General features: G+C 35.9%; 1 protein-coding gene across 13 annotated transcripts in view; it reads left to right on the top strand.

Moving 5' to 3' along the window:
* Window positions 1-16370, top strand: part of SYNE1 (spectrin repeat containing nuclear envelope protein 1) — a 306198-nt gene that overhangs the window by 159778 nt on the left and 130050 nt on the right. For all 13 annotated transcript variants that reach the window (XM_082757645.1, XM_082757640.1, XM_082757651.1 and 10 more), the window contains 11 exons: window positions 788-1105; window positions 2492-2647; window positions 3945-4115; window positions 5025-5351; window positions 6667-6819; window positions 8087-8254; window positions 9238-9414; window positions 10222-10368; window positions 12031-12156; window positions 13476-13652; window positions 15428-15693. In XM_082757645.1, the coding sequence (XP_082613771.1) occupies window positions 788-1105; window positions 2492-2647; window positions 3945-4115; window positions 5025-5351; window positions 6667-6819; window positions 8087-8254; window positions 9238-9414; window positions 10222-10368; window positions 12031-12156; window positions 13476-13652; window positions 15428-15693 (2186 nt within the window). The remainder of the gene's footprint in view (window positions 1-787; window positions 1106-2491; window positions 2648-3944; window positions 4116-5024; window positions 5352-6666; window positions 6820-8086; window positions 8255-9237; window positions 9415-10221; window positions 10369-12030; window positions 12157-13475; window positions 13653-15427; window positions 15694-16370) is intronic.

Below are 16370 nucleotides of genomic sequence, written 5' to 3'. Positions count from 1 at the left end.
CCCAGTATCCCACTGTTCCCTGTGAGGACAGAACACTGAGAAAATCTTTGTGCAATCAATGTCTCTGTATATAAACCTTAATATTAAGAGTTTAGAAAATCTGAATCCAGTTTGAAAATCTTAGTATATATTTCAAATACAAACCAAGAAGACATATAACTGTATTTTGGTCAGATCATTTCCTGATTAGGTTTCCTCATCTGATTCCCTGAATACTTTCTAATCAAGTTCTAATAAACATGGGAGAAAAAAAAAAAAAAAAAAACATATATCCAGAAGAAGGTATCGATTTATTTTGGGATTATGTATCAAACATAAATAGAAACATAGAAATAATTAGGTGTCTTAATTAAAAATAAATAAATAAAATGAACCATCATCTTGTTCCTTGCTTTTAAAGAAATTTAATTTTAGAATCAGTCTTACAGTGTGTTTGTTACAGCTGGAAAATGTTGAGCTTAAGGTTGTGCTGAATGGGTTGCAGGCTCACATGACAGCTCAGGCAGCTACTGTTTCAGAGTCCATTATAAGGCTAGGAGGGGAAGGAATTTAATGTAAATTTTGTCAATATTTTTCTACAACTCTCTTGTCAATAATAATAATAGTGGATTTGCTTTGTAAGTGAGCATGTCAGCAAGGTCTTATTAGAGATAGTGTAATGTGTGTTCAACTATAGATAAAGGAAATGGATAGATAACTGCTTTTCTCTGAAGTAGAACCAGGGCTTCATTTGTCATGTGTAGCAACTGCTAATGTAGGATATGTATCCATAATTCTGCCTTCACAGGAGCTGCAGGTCCACTGTGCAGAAGGACAAGCCTTACTGAATGCTGCTGTTCATGCCAGAGAGGAGGTGATTCCCTGGGGCATGCCCCAGATAGAAGACAGAGCCCTGGAATCTGTACGGCAAGATTGGCAAGTTTATCAGCACAGGCTTTCTGAAGCAAGAAGCCAACTAAATGCCACTGTGAGCAGGCTGAGGTTAATGGAGAAAAAATTTCAGAAAGTTAATGACTGGCTAACAGACTTGGAGGAGAAAGTTGCTGTCAGGACTTCTAGGCAGTCTAGCAGAGCAACAAAGGAGACGCAGCTTCAACAAATGAAGGTAAAGAATATAGTGAAGGAATTACATAAATAAGGAATGTGAGCTTTCCACATCAGTGCCTAGTATGAAAATGACAGGAATCATTGAGATCATCTGAGTGTAGACACTCAGAATGATGTATCCAAGAGAGTTTTTGCCTTCTGGGTCCAGATTTCCTCTGTTCTACTTATAAAACAGTGGTTATACCAATGCTGAAATCTTATAAGGATGATTTGTAATTCCTGCGCTCTGTGGAATGAAAAGACATTACTGAGGTTCTGGAGTGGGGAAGAGTTAATATAGTAACAAAATAAAACGTCATAAGCCGTGTTGTGAAGTCTCTGCTGTGTTGATGCAGTGGTTTTCTTTAGTCACTAGAAGTGGAAGACATGGTTCTGAAGAAACAAAGGAAGTGCATTTATAAAGATCCAAGGTTATGGTTTACGGTCTCTTTTAGAATTTGGGCAACAGGAAAAAAAAAATAGAAAATTGTAGGACTTCCAGCCTGCAATTCTATTATTATTTATTAAAAAAGTACTAAGTAATAAATGCAGTCCATTTAATACTGTAAAAACATAAAATAAATCACAGAATGGCTCTGGTTGAAAGCGAGCTTAAAGATCATCTAGTTCCAACCCCACTGCCAAGGGGGTTGGGTCTACCCAATAGATCAAGTTGTCTATCTAACCTGACCTTGGGCACTTCCAGGGATGTGGCACCCGCAACTTCTCTAGGCAACCTGTTCCAGTGCTTCACCACTCTCTGAGCAAATAGCTTAGGGATATGGTTTAGTGGAGGGCTGTTAGCGTTAGGTTGGAGGTTGGACTCGATGACCTTGAGGTCTCTTCCAACCTAGGAAATTCTGTGAAATAATTTACTTCCTCCTAACATTTAAACTAAACCTTTCCTCTTTTATCTTAAAACCATTCTCCTTTGTCCTATCATTATTTGCCCATGTAAAATGTCACTCTCCATCATTTTATAAGCCCTCTTTAAGTACTGAAGGGCTGCAGTGAGGTATGCCTGGAACTTTCTCTTCTCCAGGATGAACATCCCCAGTTCTCTTGGCCGTTCTTCACAGGAGAGGTGTCCCAGCCTCTGACGCCAAGATGAACTTTGTGTCCCTCCTCTGCACACACTCTAACAGGTCCACCACTTTCTTGTGCTGGGGAGCCCCAGACCTAGATGCAGTACTCCAAATGGAGCTACGCCAGGGCAGAGTAGTGGGGGGCAAAACATCCTGTATGTTTATTCAGTTAACTGTCATCAGATTCTGTTTAATTTTCCTGTTGTAACTCCAGGTATTTGTTTTCCTTTCAATGGTTTCCTAACCATTACAACTAAATTCCTGTTGTGTTTAAGTTGTTTGAATTAGTCATACAAGCTGGGTAATGTCTTTTGTCATAGAAGTGGCATGAAGAAATTACAATCTACAAAGATGATGTGGAGGAAGTTGGGATATTAGCTCAGCAAATACTAGAGGAAAGTCTCACTACAAGTAGAATGGGAAGCCAGGCTACACAGCTTACATCTCGATATCAAACTCTCCTTCTTCATGTCTTGGTAAGCAATGATTAAGTAATTAATTTATAGATTCATAGAATCATAGAATATCCCAAGTTTAAAGGGACCCATGTTGCGAAGCACGGACGAAAGCACGACAGACACCAGCAGAGTCAGATCATGCTTCACCATTTTATTGCCCGAATAGCCCAACTTTTATAGTGAATTTTACAGGGGTGGACAGTGTTTCACACAAGATTATTGGTCAAAAGCACTCAGACAAACCGTTAAGAAAATAACACCACCTGCAAGAAAAGAACCCCCCTTTTGATTAGAAGTTAGGAAAACAACCCCCTTTGTGCTTAACGGCCACGTAGACCTAGTCCTTGAGGCCAGCTGCTGATAACAATATTATCTGAGTTCCTTAATTGGGTGATGTGGGAGTCATTGCAGTGGGAGCTTCTCACAGTTACTCTGGCAGCTTGGTTTGCTCAGCTACAGCAGGCCCTGAGATTTCTAAGGCATACCCCTGGTTGCTTAAAGCAAGCTTAGATCGAACAATTATGCCAATTCCCAACAGACCCACAAAGATCATTGAGTCCAACTCCTGGGTCCAACTATTCATTATAAAATTATAAATAGTCAGTTGAGAAACAGGTAAGATAGACTTTCTTAATTAGATTTTATCAAATTTTACTCATTACTGTAGATTCCATAATACAATGTTCACATACATATCTGTGTTTATTTAACTATCTACATATAAATATATACACATATTTATAACTATATACGTGTAAACAACCATGCATATACATAGATTTCATTGGTCTAAATGTGTTAGAGAACAATAATCAGGTTGAAGCTCTTTCAAAAATATTCAGTATTGATCAGATGTTACTACCTTTTTTGTCAGCTTCAGGAGAGAAATTCAGAATTCAGCAGATTTGAAGGCTGAATTACTACTAGAGAAATGTTTTCATGTTACCATATATATATAATATAGATAGATGTGGGCAAAAATGAATGGATAAGATACAGTGTTCAAGTCACTTTAGGTAGAAAGTGCTTCATAGTGACATAATCACAAGTCACTATACAAATTGCAAAATATAAGTCCCTTTTCCATGTCTAGCATTTATTCAGTTTTAACATTAGTGATTGTGGTATGTACACTCTGACAAGACCCCAGTAAGAATTATCCATTAGATATGAAAGGACTCAAAAACTATATATTTAATCTTAGTATATCAGGTTTTATTGATAAGTGGCAATTTATTGCTCTCTCTAACCAATAGCTATGACAAATATCAAGGTGTTTCTCATTTCTTCCCCTAACCTCCATACCTGTTTGAAGGAACAAATAAAGTTTCTGGAAGAAGAGATACGCAGTATGGAGGAATCAGAATTGGCTTTTAGTGCTTACACAAATTGGTACGGAGCTACTAACAAGAACTTCAGAAATGTGATCACCAAGTCTGATGTGTTGGATAAAACAGCAATGGAGAAAAAAGTGCAGGAACTAGAGGTACAGTGTTCTTGAATACAGTTGTTTTTTGTCTTCAGTTTCTGTTCACCAAGAAGTGCCTATATTTTAACACGTATCTTAACAGCTGCTCAAAATTCTAACTTCACTCTGCCCAGAAAAGTAAACAGGATAAAGATCACCAAATATAAAAGTTTGTGTTCTCATGTCATATACATATTACATCACAGTTTGGTTGGTGAGGTTATGCATAGTCATAAATAATATAATCCTCTCTTTCCATAAGGCATGTTTTATGCCATAAGGCATATTTTGTTTCAGGTTAAAGCTTAGCATAAATTTTCCTCCCACATCATCCTGCCATGTTTTATACCAGTATGCATTGTTTCCTGTATGCATTGTTTCCTGTATGCATTCCTGTATTTATACCAGTAGTTATAATATTATATACTTAATTATAATTCCCGTATTTATACCAGTATGCATTGTTTCCTGTTTTACTTCATTGAAATAATTCAGTAGTAAAACTCACATTTCATCTGAGTTGCAAATGAGTTTTTCATGTTTCCTGTAGCTTAAACATAATGCACTAAGTGAAAACTTTCATCCATTACAGAATTCGAATATGAGTCATCTCCTGATAGACCTGAGTTTCTGTGTTTATGTTCACAAGCCCAGCGCAGAGCAGAAGCATTCATTTGTTGTTGATGTTCTTTTGTGTTTGTTTGTTTGTTTGTTGTTTCTTTCTAGTTTATCACAAGTTAACCTCAGGTAATTTTGTAATTAAAAGCCCATTTAATTTCCATAGCAATTCCTTGTGTCCTTAATAATAATAATAATAATAACAATAATAAAGTGTTATCCTATCACTAATAATAGAACTACACTGAATCAAAAAGAAAGAGACAAGAGCTCGTATGCATTTTCTGTTAACCAACATTTCTTTCACAGCTGCTGCTGAGTGATATGGACATAGGCCACAGTTTACTAAAATCTGCCCGTGAGAAGGGGGAGCGAGCTATAAAGTACATGGAAGAAAATGAAGTTGACCAGTTAAGAAAAGAAATTGGTGATCATGTGGAACAGCTTGAAGAGTTGGCTGGATCCATCAGGAAAGAACACATGACTTCAGAAAAATGCCTTCAGTTGGCAAAGGAGTTCTCAGACAAATACAAGGCACAGACTCAGTGGCTCACAGAGTACCAAACCATGTTACATGCTCCAGTGGAGCCAAAGAGTGAACTCTATGAGAAGAAGGCCCAGTTGTCCAAATATAAGGTAAAAAGTGATCATATCATTGCACTATTGAATGAATTTTGACCTAGAGACTTGCAACAAATCTTCTGATGCAAGTGTCTGTTCAAGTGTCCTCATTAGATTTATGAGATATCTCTGATCTGGGTATCTAAATCAGCAAAAAAGTGAAAAGATGCATGATGCCTACACCTATGAATCAGAGTGGGCACATAGATATGCAAAGTGAAAGTTTTAATAAGGCTTCTACATTTGAAAATGTCCTGTTATGAAACAAAATTCTATTTCTATTTTTACATGTGAGCAATTCCTTTGACATCAACAGAGTTAACTTCCATTTAAGCCAGGAGAGAAAATAATTGGTCTCTCTTCTCTGCAGACATTTCCCCTGTCTACATTTGCTTAATCATCTTTCTGGTTAAAGCTGAATGTCCCAGCTCAACTGACATCCAGGACAGTCAGCTGCTATGGCTTCCTCTGTTTTTAATTAACATTTTTATGATTTTTTTTTTCCACTTGTAAAAGTGAGTAGAAAATAATTGAGATCAAAACTGTTGCCTATCTTAATGATGCTTTTTTGAAATACTCCAGGCTTCCATACGTTTCGTAAGATGTACACTGGGCCTGGCTGGAATGAAGACACCTCTCCTCATAGCAGCCCATACAACTCTGTGTTTAGCATTTATGGCTAAAACAGTGTTGTCAGCATACCAATGCTTTTGCTGTTGCTGAGCAGTACTTGCACAGCACCAAGGCTTTCTCTCCAAACCACTTATCCACCCCATCCTCCTGCAAGCTTAAATACCCAGTCATATAGAAGATCTGTGTGCTTGCTTGCTACATGTTTGAGGAACTTGTATCTCACCGTTAAGTGGTAGATACTGCCATGTACTATGCTGTCTGACCCAGTAGCACAACAATGACAACAGGAGCTCAGACTAGATACGCTTTATATTCAAGACTTATGCATTAATCTGTTATATATTATCTCCCTAAGGGCAGGGATTTGGTGATGATTGCCCACCTATTTACAGAATTTGTTCCTCAGAGCAAATTTTATCCTTAGAATTTAACCGTTCACACATATTAACTCACTTTCCTATAGCAGCTCCAAATTGTTAGGCATGCTACTAGGCAATCACAAAAGGATCAATTGCTGTTAGGTTCCTGCAAAGCTGTTGTCTCAGGGCATAGCTGGAAAAATATAGTCCCACAGTAGTGGCAAAGTTCTTCTCATCTGGAAAGGATGATATATGGCCATACTTCAGATCAAAGGTGAGCGAATGAAATAGATATTCAGTGCTCAATTAATATTTCGCTATTCTTGCTTGCACTGTAGTCCATACAGCAGACCGTTCTGTCCCACGAGCCTTCAATAAAATCAGTGACTGAAAAAGGAGAAGCACTTTTTGATCTGGTGAATGACGTGACTCTAAAGAGCAACATTCTAGACCTTCAGAGCAGTTACCAGGAACTCTGCAGTGCAACAAAGGTAAAAAGTCAGAAAGAGAAATTAAGGTTCTTCCAAATTACTGTATTTTTCCCCTCTTTGAGAAGTTGACTATTTGTTTCATACTTCTATCATGTTACACTCTGCACACAGAGCCAGTTAGGTTTCCTTACCTTTTATTTGTCTCTTGCTTCTGCTACATCTCACACAAACTTCATTTAATCTAGTTTCACTACTGAATGGAGGTCACTGACGAAAATGAACTTTAAGATGGATTCAAGTTAATTCAGCAAGGACAATATAAATTAACATTGATTCATTGAGTCTACATGAATCTACATGAATCTACATATAGTAATACTTTGAAACACTCAATACTAAATACGTCCTTAAGTATGATTATGGCTACAGCTTTAAATAGGTTATACGCCTAACAAGGAAAAGCTCCACAAATTAAGTTAAAGTCATTTTACCATCGTAATCGTTATTCGTTATGAATGTTATTATTTTCATCATTATTTAATTTATTTTATTAATAATTTAATAATTTCTTTTAACAATATTTTAATTATTGATTTTTATTAATAATGTAATTAATAGTTTATTATTTTATTATCACCATTATATGTGTTGTGTATATGTCATCATATATTCATTACCATCATTATTCATCATATTAAGTCCTTAAACCATCTTATTAAAGTCCTTTTAATTTCCAATCCATCCATCCATCCAATAATAGATTAAAAGTTTTTTTTTCACAGCTGATTTTTAAATTTGTACAGCCTGGTTTGTACCACAAAACTGATATCTGTTGTAGTAGACATAATTCTGATGAGTTAAATTCAGTAAAGTACATGAAAAGCTTTTTCAAAGGGGGGAAAATAATATTATCTCAATGTATTTACTCATGGTTTTGTGTGCTAGAGTCACAAGTAGATGTACGTATAAAGGCAGCAAATACCTAACCATAGCATTTGGTAGGTCATGTGCAGTCTCTCGGTGTCTGTAATAGCTGTTTTGAAATGAATTTAATGTCAAGTTAACAATGTTTCTTTTCTCAAAGAAACAGAATCTTCACTGTTTTCTTCAACCTTCTCAGTATACTATTTCACCCTAAATAAAAATGCCACTCAGTACCACATATTTTTTTCACACAACTAACCCCGTTGGTATCTGGTTTAACAGTCTAATGACAGGACTCACTCATAGGAATATAAATTTGGAAGATTCTTACTATGCTTTCAAGATCTTGGTGTTCTGTTTTTATTCTTCTTATGTTTTAATTTTGGTCATTGTGAACCTGCAGGCATATGTTGACACCTTAGAGGCGAGAGTAAAAGAACATGAGGATTACAATAGTGATTTGCAAGAAGGAGAGAAATGGTTACTACATATGTCCAGCAGGCTGGTTAGCCCTGACCTCATGGAGAGTAACAATCTTGAGATAATCACTCAGCAACTAGCCAACCATAAGGTGGGTTTGTTGCTTTGGTAAACCTTCTTTATTGGGTAAATTGAAATTTTTCTTCTCTGCTTCTGTGTCTTCACTCCAAAGCTCTAGTTATTTCTCATTCATCTGTTTTATTCCTCCTACTGTTAACAGTGAAAATGAGCACCAGTGTCATTAACACAGTGAACATATTTACTTTGTTGTAGCACTGTCTCTTGGGTCAAATTGAATCTGCACAAGAACTTTGTTGTACTCTGATCTGAATTTCATGTCAGACTCTTTACGAGAAGTTCCAAGGAATAGACCACAAAAGGCAGATTAGGGTCTTTTTACTCCTAAGGTGTTTTTGACTCTGACACTTAAGGAAAAATAATAATAAATTTTCAAGTATTAAGGTGTCATATTTCATCCATTGATTTAATTCAAGGTATTGTTACTGACGTTATCAGTCATAAGTACTCACCACCTCAGTTACTGATACTTTCTGTAAAATAAAATAAAGCATAATCCAATCCCCACCACCACATACACACTTAGAAACTGAGTTTCCAAGGGCGAATATTGAAACCTTTTACCTCACTGTGATTAGCATATTATCCTTTAAGTAACCTCTTGGTATAAAAAATTGGCTCAGCCAAATCTGATGCAAAGATCTTTCTACAGTTGAAGAGCTTATGGAATAAGATATGATTCAGCATCAGGTTTTGTCCTTAGCATTAGACACAAGAGAATTTGATGCAACCCTGGAGATCAAAGGAAGACAAAGGGCACTCTGTTTTGGGGCATGAGCATATAATGTTTACACGTTACAACAGTACTGCAAACATTTCTGTGGAATATCTATGTAAATACTTTTAACAATGATTTTACAATGAAAGTATATTCTAATAGCTTGACTATAACAATACACGTTGCCTGAAAACCTGTGTCCACATCTGAAGACAAGGAGTGATCAGAACACATTCTAAATTTAAAATATTATTCAAAATATGTTAACTATTTCTTAGGCTATCATGGAAGAAATTGCAGGATTTGAAGATCGTTTGAACAACCTGAAGAGTAAAGGTGATTATTTGATCAACCAATGCACAGAACATCTTCAAGCAAAATTTAAGCAAAATATACAAAGCCATCTTCAGGGGACAAGGGACAGCTATTCTGCCATATGCAGTACAGCCCAAAGGGTGAGTCTTGTTTCAAAAAACATTTTTAATACAGTGTAAGAACAACATTTTTTTTTCTGTAATTGCTTTCTGTTTCTTCAAATGGTATAAATTTCTACTGTTTCAAAATAAATTGAACCTATAGGCTCCTAATATAGCATTTCATCATTACTGTGGTGCAGATGAATTTCTTGTGATCCAAATGTTGCCTTGCAGTCAGCAGAACTAGCTGCGTATCATCCAGAAGTTTGTACTTAATTTCTCCACTCCCTTGCAGCATTCATGTTATAGAAGCTTCTGAGCAGTCACAGTCAAGAAAATAAAGCTATTCCTACTTCAAAAATGATGGAACAAATTACACTTTTAGTGCCAGTTGTTTAAATATATAAATAACTGGTCTTAATTATGTACAAGAAAATACTGTCTGTCTTAGTTAAACCAGAACATACAATAAAGAAGGGCTAACTGGGTCAGTCCCTATTAGGAGATCAGGACAGCAAGAAGTAAGAGTTGTAAGAGTTGTTGAGGAAGGTAAAACCTCATACTATAAAAATGGTAAAATGATGGACAAGAATATAGAAATTAGAGAAAATACTCTTCATTTTCACCTCTATTTTCTCTTTCCAGTAGTTACGCTTTAGATATTGTCTGTTTTATCCACAAATGCAGTGGGAGCTTAAGGAGTTAACTATCCCATGGTAGTTTGTACAAGGGCTAAAGTAACTACAATCTTAGCAGTTCTCTTTTCTTCTGCAGTTTGCAAGGTGTGGGAAGAGAGACAATAATGGTGTTTGAAAATGTAATGAAGTTCCAAATTGTTTATTTTAGGTATACCAGAGTTTGGAACATGAACTCCAAAAGCATGTTAATCATCAGGATACCCTACAACAGTGCCAGACCTGGCTGTCTACAATACAGTCAGAATTAAAGCCAAGTACCTGGCCACCCTTCAGCCTGGCAGATGCAGTTAAACAGGTAAAAGTTCAACACTTGAATATGCTCAGTTATCCTTAATGAGGTGATTTCACGTAAGAGCTTTATATTAATATAAATTAGGTACTCCCTCTAGCCTCCTCAGACACCTGTGTAGCCTCATTTTTTGTCCCCAGCTCAAAAAGGAGTACCTTGAAGGAAAAATAACTTTAGGTGAAAAATCACACAGGGCTTTTGTTAGCTCTGTTTAATACTTAGAAATATGCTACTTGAAAACGTTGGCTAATTAGATAAAACTGCTCAGATATTCCATAGATGTGTTTAGCAGAGAGGTTGTGTCTTTCTGCTTGTCTAACTGCTTATCTCTGTCTACTAAAGTTCCTACATGACACCTAGTTTCATAGTACCATCAACACAGAATCTGTTAATCAGTCGATTAAAATAAGTTTTCAGTCTGATAGTATAGAAATGCCTCCAGCTCACATTAGTGATTAAGGATGTTTTATTTGTTTTCTGATTATTTTTAGTAACTTAATATATGTAATTACTGGATTTGTACATTGTTTTCAAACTAACCTGGTTTGACACACAAAAAAAATGCAGAAATTCAAGGCTTTCTCATCTACCATATAGCTTGAGACCTTGAAATACTAGAGATTTTGATTTCCCTTTCCTCTAGTCCTTTTTCTGCTTAACACTGAGAATGGTATGTCTGTCTTCTAGATATCTGTCCTTCTACCCTTTAAATAATAGGAGATGGCAATTAGCATCCCCTCTCTAGGTTAGACAAACCCTGTTCCTTCAGACCTGCCTAAATGCCACATGCTACTGCCCCGTATACACTACCCCTTTGCTGAACTTGCACCAGCTTGCCGATAACTCTTCTGTTAAGAGGGAAACTTGAACCCAATACACCAGGCTCAGCCTGACAAGTTTAAGCACAGGAGGATAATCCCTTCCTGGAGCATGCTTTCAGCTTTCTTGCTAATGCAGTAAGTCAGGGTTGCCACAAGGGCGCACTGCTGTGTATTCAACTTCTTGTTTACAAGGACCCACCGCTGCCCCTCTGAGTGGTCGGTCATTCACCCTCCTCTCTGGGACTCTAGGAGGTATGTTATATGCAGGTATAAGCCTGCTTTTTGACACTGATACCACCATTTTCTTGTGAAATGAGGAAAATCTTCATGAGAGAGATGGGCTTCTATGGACAATAGCAAGAGGAACAACCCTCAACAGAATAGTGTTGTCAGATCTTGTCAATTGTAGATGTTGAGAGGGTTTCAGAGGGTGTGGAAAACTTGTTTTGCCACTGGTTTGGATCCTCCATGATCTATTGAGATGCAAGAGATTTTTATAGGTATAGGCAACAAGACACTTTAATAATTGGATAAAGCCCTGCTTCCCATTTACCTTGGGAAAGTAAGTCACCTTTCTGAAACTATGTGTGTCTATCCAAACCTCCTAATTATAAAGAAATAAGGTAGGTAATGCATGTCACTGAGTACTTTGCTAAATGGACAATGATAATCAAATTTTTAAGAATTACTCTTTTCCATGTTTTTTACATTGTTTGTAATAAAATAGCATATGTCTACATTTCTTCTCTTGGAAGTAATGAGCTAAATTTTAAACACTGAAACGTGATTTTAATAAAATAAGAAATATTCCACAAGCTGAGTTTATATGAGGATTGTCTTCCATCAGGTGAAACATTTCCGGGCTCTGCAGGAACAAGCCAATACATATTTGGATCTTTTGTGCTCCATGTGTGATCTGTCAGATGCCACAGTGAAGAGTACAGCAACAGATATTCAACAAACAAAACAAATGGTACAAGATAACTAGCTTTTAATCCTATTTAGAGCTTTAACTGCTGTCATCTGTCCTCTTTTAAGACAGTCATCTTGGGTAATGGTTTAAAGAAATGTTATCTTATATCTTACATGCATCTTAAGTATTTAAACAGCTATTTTATCTTTTTTTTTTTTTTAATACATATATATAGATATATAATATAGATATTATAAAATTGACACAATGCTATCCTGGCAGTAATAAAAAGAAAAGGGACAAAGGATGTGAGAGGTACTGAGCTGCTAAAAAATGTCCTAAAGCCACACATATGACATCATGATGAAGAAAACTAGTTCCAAATTATTTGTCTTCATAAAACATAACTCAGTTAATTCTTATTTTTAATTAAATATTAAGTGTATTTATTTATTTATTCAACAGTAGACTGATGTTCTTCTTATTAAGATATACTAATATATTCTTTATAATCATGATTTTTATAAGTCAATTCATAAATCTATGTAATTTATCCAGAATGCATCAATTTTAGCATATGAGTGTATAGAAGCCTACCTCAATTTTAAGTCTCAAATTACCTTAATGATTTGTTTTAAAATAAAATAAACATAGCTTATTAGAAAAATTATATTGTTAGGATTCCTGGGTTTTTAACCATTAAAGTTTTAGTTTCACACATGCACACACACAAAAAACTCCTGAAACTACTTCTACCAAGAGTAAAAATATAATACATACAGTAACAGTCTTTCATACCAGAGAAGTAAATTGTGCAAATCCAAGTAATCCATACAAAAAAACTGCAGTCCAAATATTGAGTAACTAGAAAGCATCACAAACACCAAAATGAGATTCTTCTTTTATATATATATAAAGCAGTGGGGGAAAAAAATAAATAAATAACATATAGGCAAAATTACAGGGCTAGGCAAATTAAAATTAAAGTGTTTTGTTTAAGTGGTTTTTTGGTCATTGTGAAGGCGTATAGGGCATAGTCCTCCACAATTCTTGGTACGCAATATGCATTACAAATTACACAGTTAATTTAAGCTTCAACTGAAGACTTAGAACACTTCAAAATACATATATAAATATACTTGCTGCACTCAAGGGGGAATTTTTTCACAGCTTTCCTTGGATAGGTTTGATTTTTACAACTTTTGAAGGTTAAGTGTCTTTGTGAATAATATTAGCCGCTTCAGAATCTAGTACAGGAATTTGTTGTGAATAAAGTATTGTGCTGAGAAGAAGAAGGTATTCATCCTCCGATGCTCCAAAAATAGCTGCATTAAAGCATTCCTACTCCTTTTCTTTTCTTTCCTTTTCTTTTCTGCTAGATTGAGCAACAGATAATGAACTCACAGTATTTGGCTCAAGGTTGGGAAGAGATAAAACAAATGAAGGCTGAGCTCTGGATATATTTCCAGGATGCAGATCAACAACTACAGAATTTAAAAAGGAGACGTGCAGAGTTGGAGCTAAACATTGCCCAGAATATGGTACTCCAGGTTAAGGTAAGGAGACTTTAGGTTAAGAGCAGAAGTTAAAGAAGACATTCATCCTATGGCTGATTTAATTACAATACTTGCTCTATACATGTGCTGCATAGAATTGCTAATATGTTCTAAGCAAGAACAGTGAAGACAGTGGAAAGAAGGTTTCATTATTGATGCTACAGGGTAACACAGGGAGCAAAACACAGCACAATACTATTTTTCTGTGTTTTTTCCTTTTCTGTTTCCTTTTCCTTTTAACAGCAGACAGTTTTCAGCCTACTGTTTTGATTTGCCTTTACTTTTAAAAGGCTAATTTCTGATTGCAGTGGATATGAAAATAAGGTCTGCAACTTGTGCTTGCTAAGTTCTTTGATTCCAGTGCTTGTAAATCATTCAGTTCTATTTCAAAGTCAGTCTAGGAAACTATTCAATTTTGCTGGACACTGAAAAGCACAGGAGTGTTGGCATAATGGAAAACCAATTTAATTTACCTTCAGTAGTGAGATAAATGCCTTCAGGTCCTCTGTCATTTCAGATATTTTCCATGGTTATTCTGCACACATCTCAAACATCAGTAAGGTAACAAGAAGAAACAGGAAAACAAATTACGTATTCAATAACTGATTAAATGCTTGGCTTTTTCATTTTTAGTCTAGACTTTGCGTTTTCTTTTCTGATGTGCCAGGAGTTAGCTGAAAAGTAAACAGCACTTCTTTTCTGTTCTAAAGAAGTGTCAAACAAAGCTGTAGCTCTTGAACACACCTCAGCACAATGCGGTCTAAAACTTGCTACACTAACCATCATGAAAGGTGTCTGTGAAGAGGCAGGAATCTGTACTTCTTCAATATTTCAGTCAGGAACTTCCGATTATTATGCATGACAGGCACCAGTTGTACTGTCAGATGTGGTGCAATCTGTATTTTTCCCATGTATTCCCCTGGTGTAGGAAGATGCCTAGTTCCATTTGAGACAGTAACAAAGAATGAAGCAGAGAAGGGCAGTAGCATCTCTTCTCCAGACCTCTAAAAGCTCTCAGTGAAAATGAATCACCCCAGCAAAGTGCTGGAGCTGGGTATAGTTGCTTAGTTATTGGAACTAGAATTTGGAAAAGATTATATTTACCCTAGACAGTGTGTAAGTGCCAAAGAATATTTGATTATTTTAACTGTCAGTATGATGTATATTTTTTTCTTGGGTTCTCTGTGACTTATTCAGTAAATGTGTGTACAGATGAGCTCATTTGTCTACTGGAGTTTATAAACTTAAATAGTAATGATACCTGAATAATTGTTGGCTTTGTTTCATTAATGACAAGAATAATGGTCACTATTGGGGGAATAGATACAATGCAAAATATGGATGTGGGGTTCACAGACTCATTGGCATTGCTTCCTTTTTTCAGTATCTAATGAAAAGGAAAAAAAAAAAAAAAAAAGCTACAAACAGTATTTTCAGAATGAATTCTCATGAGACCCTAATTATCTTGCTTGTAATAATGTAGGTAGAAGAGGCATTAGGCCAGGCACCTAGACAACAAGACGTCACTTGCTTTTGATTTCTTTCTATCATTGGCAGTGGGAAATTGCTCTGGTTTGCTGTCCTCATCTGATAAGATGGGGAAAAAGTGTTTTCTCCCTTCCCATAACTTTTATCTAATTAACATTTACACAACATTTGCCTGGGCAGATAAGTAGTACTTACAAAATATATTAATTTCAGAGTTTGTATTTAAATTTCATCATATAATTTAAAGTAGGTGACAATGTATTGAATTTGGTTTGTATATTTTTTAGGAATTCAATCAGAAGTTACAGTCTAAGCAGTCAGCTCTTACCTCTGTGACTGAGAAGATAAACAAACTAACCCAAGGACAGGAATCACCTGAACACAAGGAAATTGGACAGTTGAACAACCAGTGGCTGGACCTCTGCCTTCAGGCACACAGTTTGCTCATACAGAGGGAAGAGGATCTGCAGAGGACAGGGAATTACCATGATCGCATGAATGTAGTTGAAGTTTTCTTGGAAAAGCTCACAAAAGAGTGGGACAACCTGGCTAGGTAAAAAAGAAAAGCACACACAAGGCTTATTATATATACACTGAAAGAGCAGTTTACAGAGTGTCTCTAAGTGGATCTGCTAAAAATACATTTTTCCATGCCTAAATTAAATCAGCCCCCCCCCCCCCCCCCCCATTAATTATAACATAATTACTTGTACTGAAATAAAGAGAGTTTGAGGAGCTGTATCTTCAGTCTTTGTCTTTAAGGCAAGTACTGACTCATCCCATCTTGGGCCATAACGTTTTCTGATATTTCAAGCATTTTGACTGTTTTGTTTGAACTTTTCGTTTGTGTTTGTTGTCGTTTTTTTTAATCTGTTAGACTATTATATTTCAGTTTAGTTTATTTCATTTATTTAGTTTATTTATTTATTATATTTCAGTTTGGTTGCTGCTGCTAAATTGTTGCAGCTGCTTTTCACTCGTGTATAGCATAAACACACAGGCTGTGTGTAATATTTCAGGAGTCTGATACTGCTGCTATTACTGCCATGAAACAAGATTCAACTTCATTACTTCTTGTTACTGTGTTCTGGTTGTTTGAATGGGAAATATAACCTGTATGCTGTGCATTACTGATATTAATTTGTTTGGTCAACCTGATGACCATATTGAAAGTGAAAGAGAGAGGAATAAAAATGTTAAACTTTGTAATTTATATTCAAGACCAGTACC

The sequence above is a fragment of the Aythya marila genome (assembly GCF_965140915.1).
Source record: "Aythya marila genome assembly, chromosome: 3".
NCBI lineage: Eukaryota > Metazoa > Chordata > Aves > Anseriformes > Anatidae > Aythya > Aythya marila.
The sequence above is the reverse complement of the archived record's forward strand: the minus strand, read 5'-3'. Positions and strand labels throughout refer to the sequence as shown.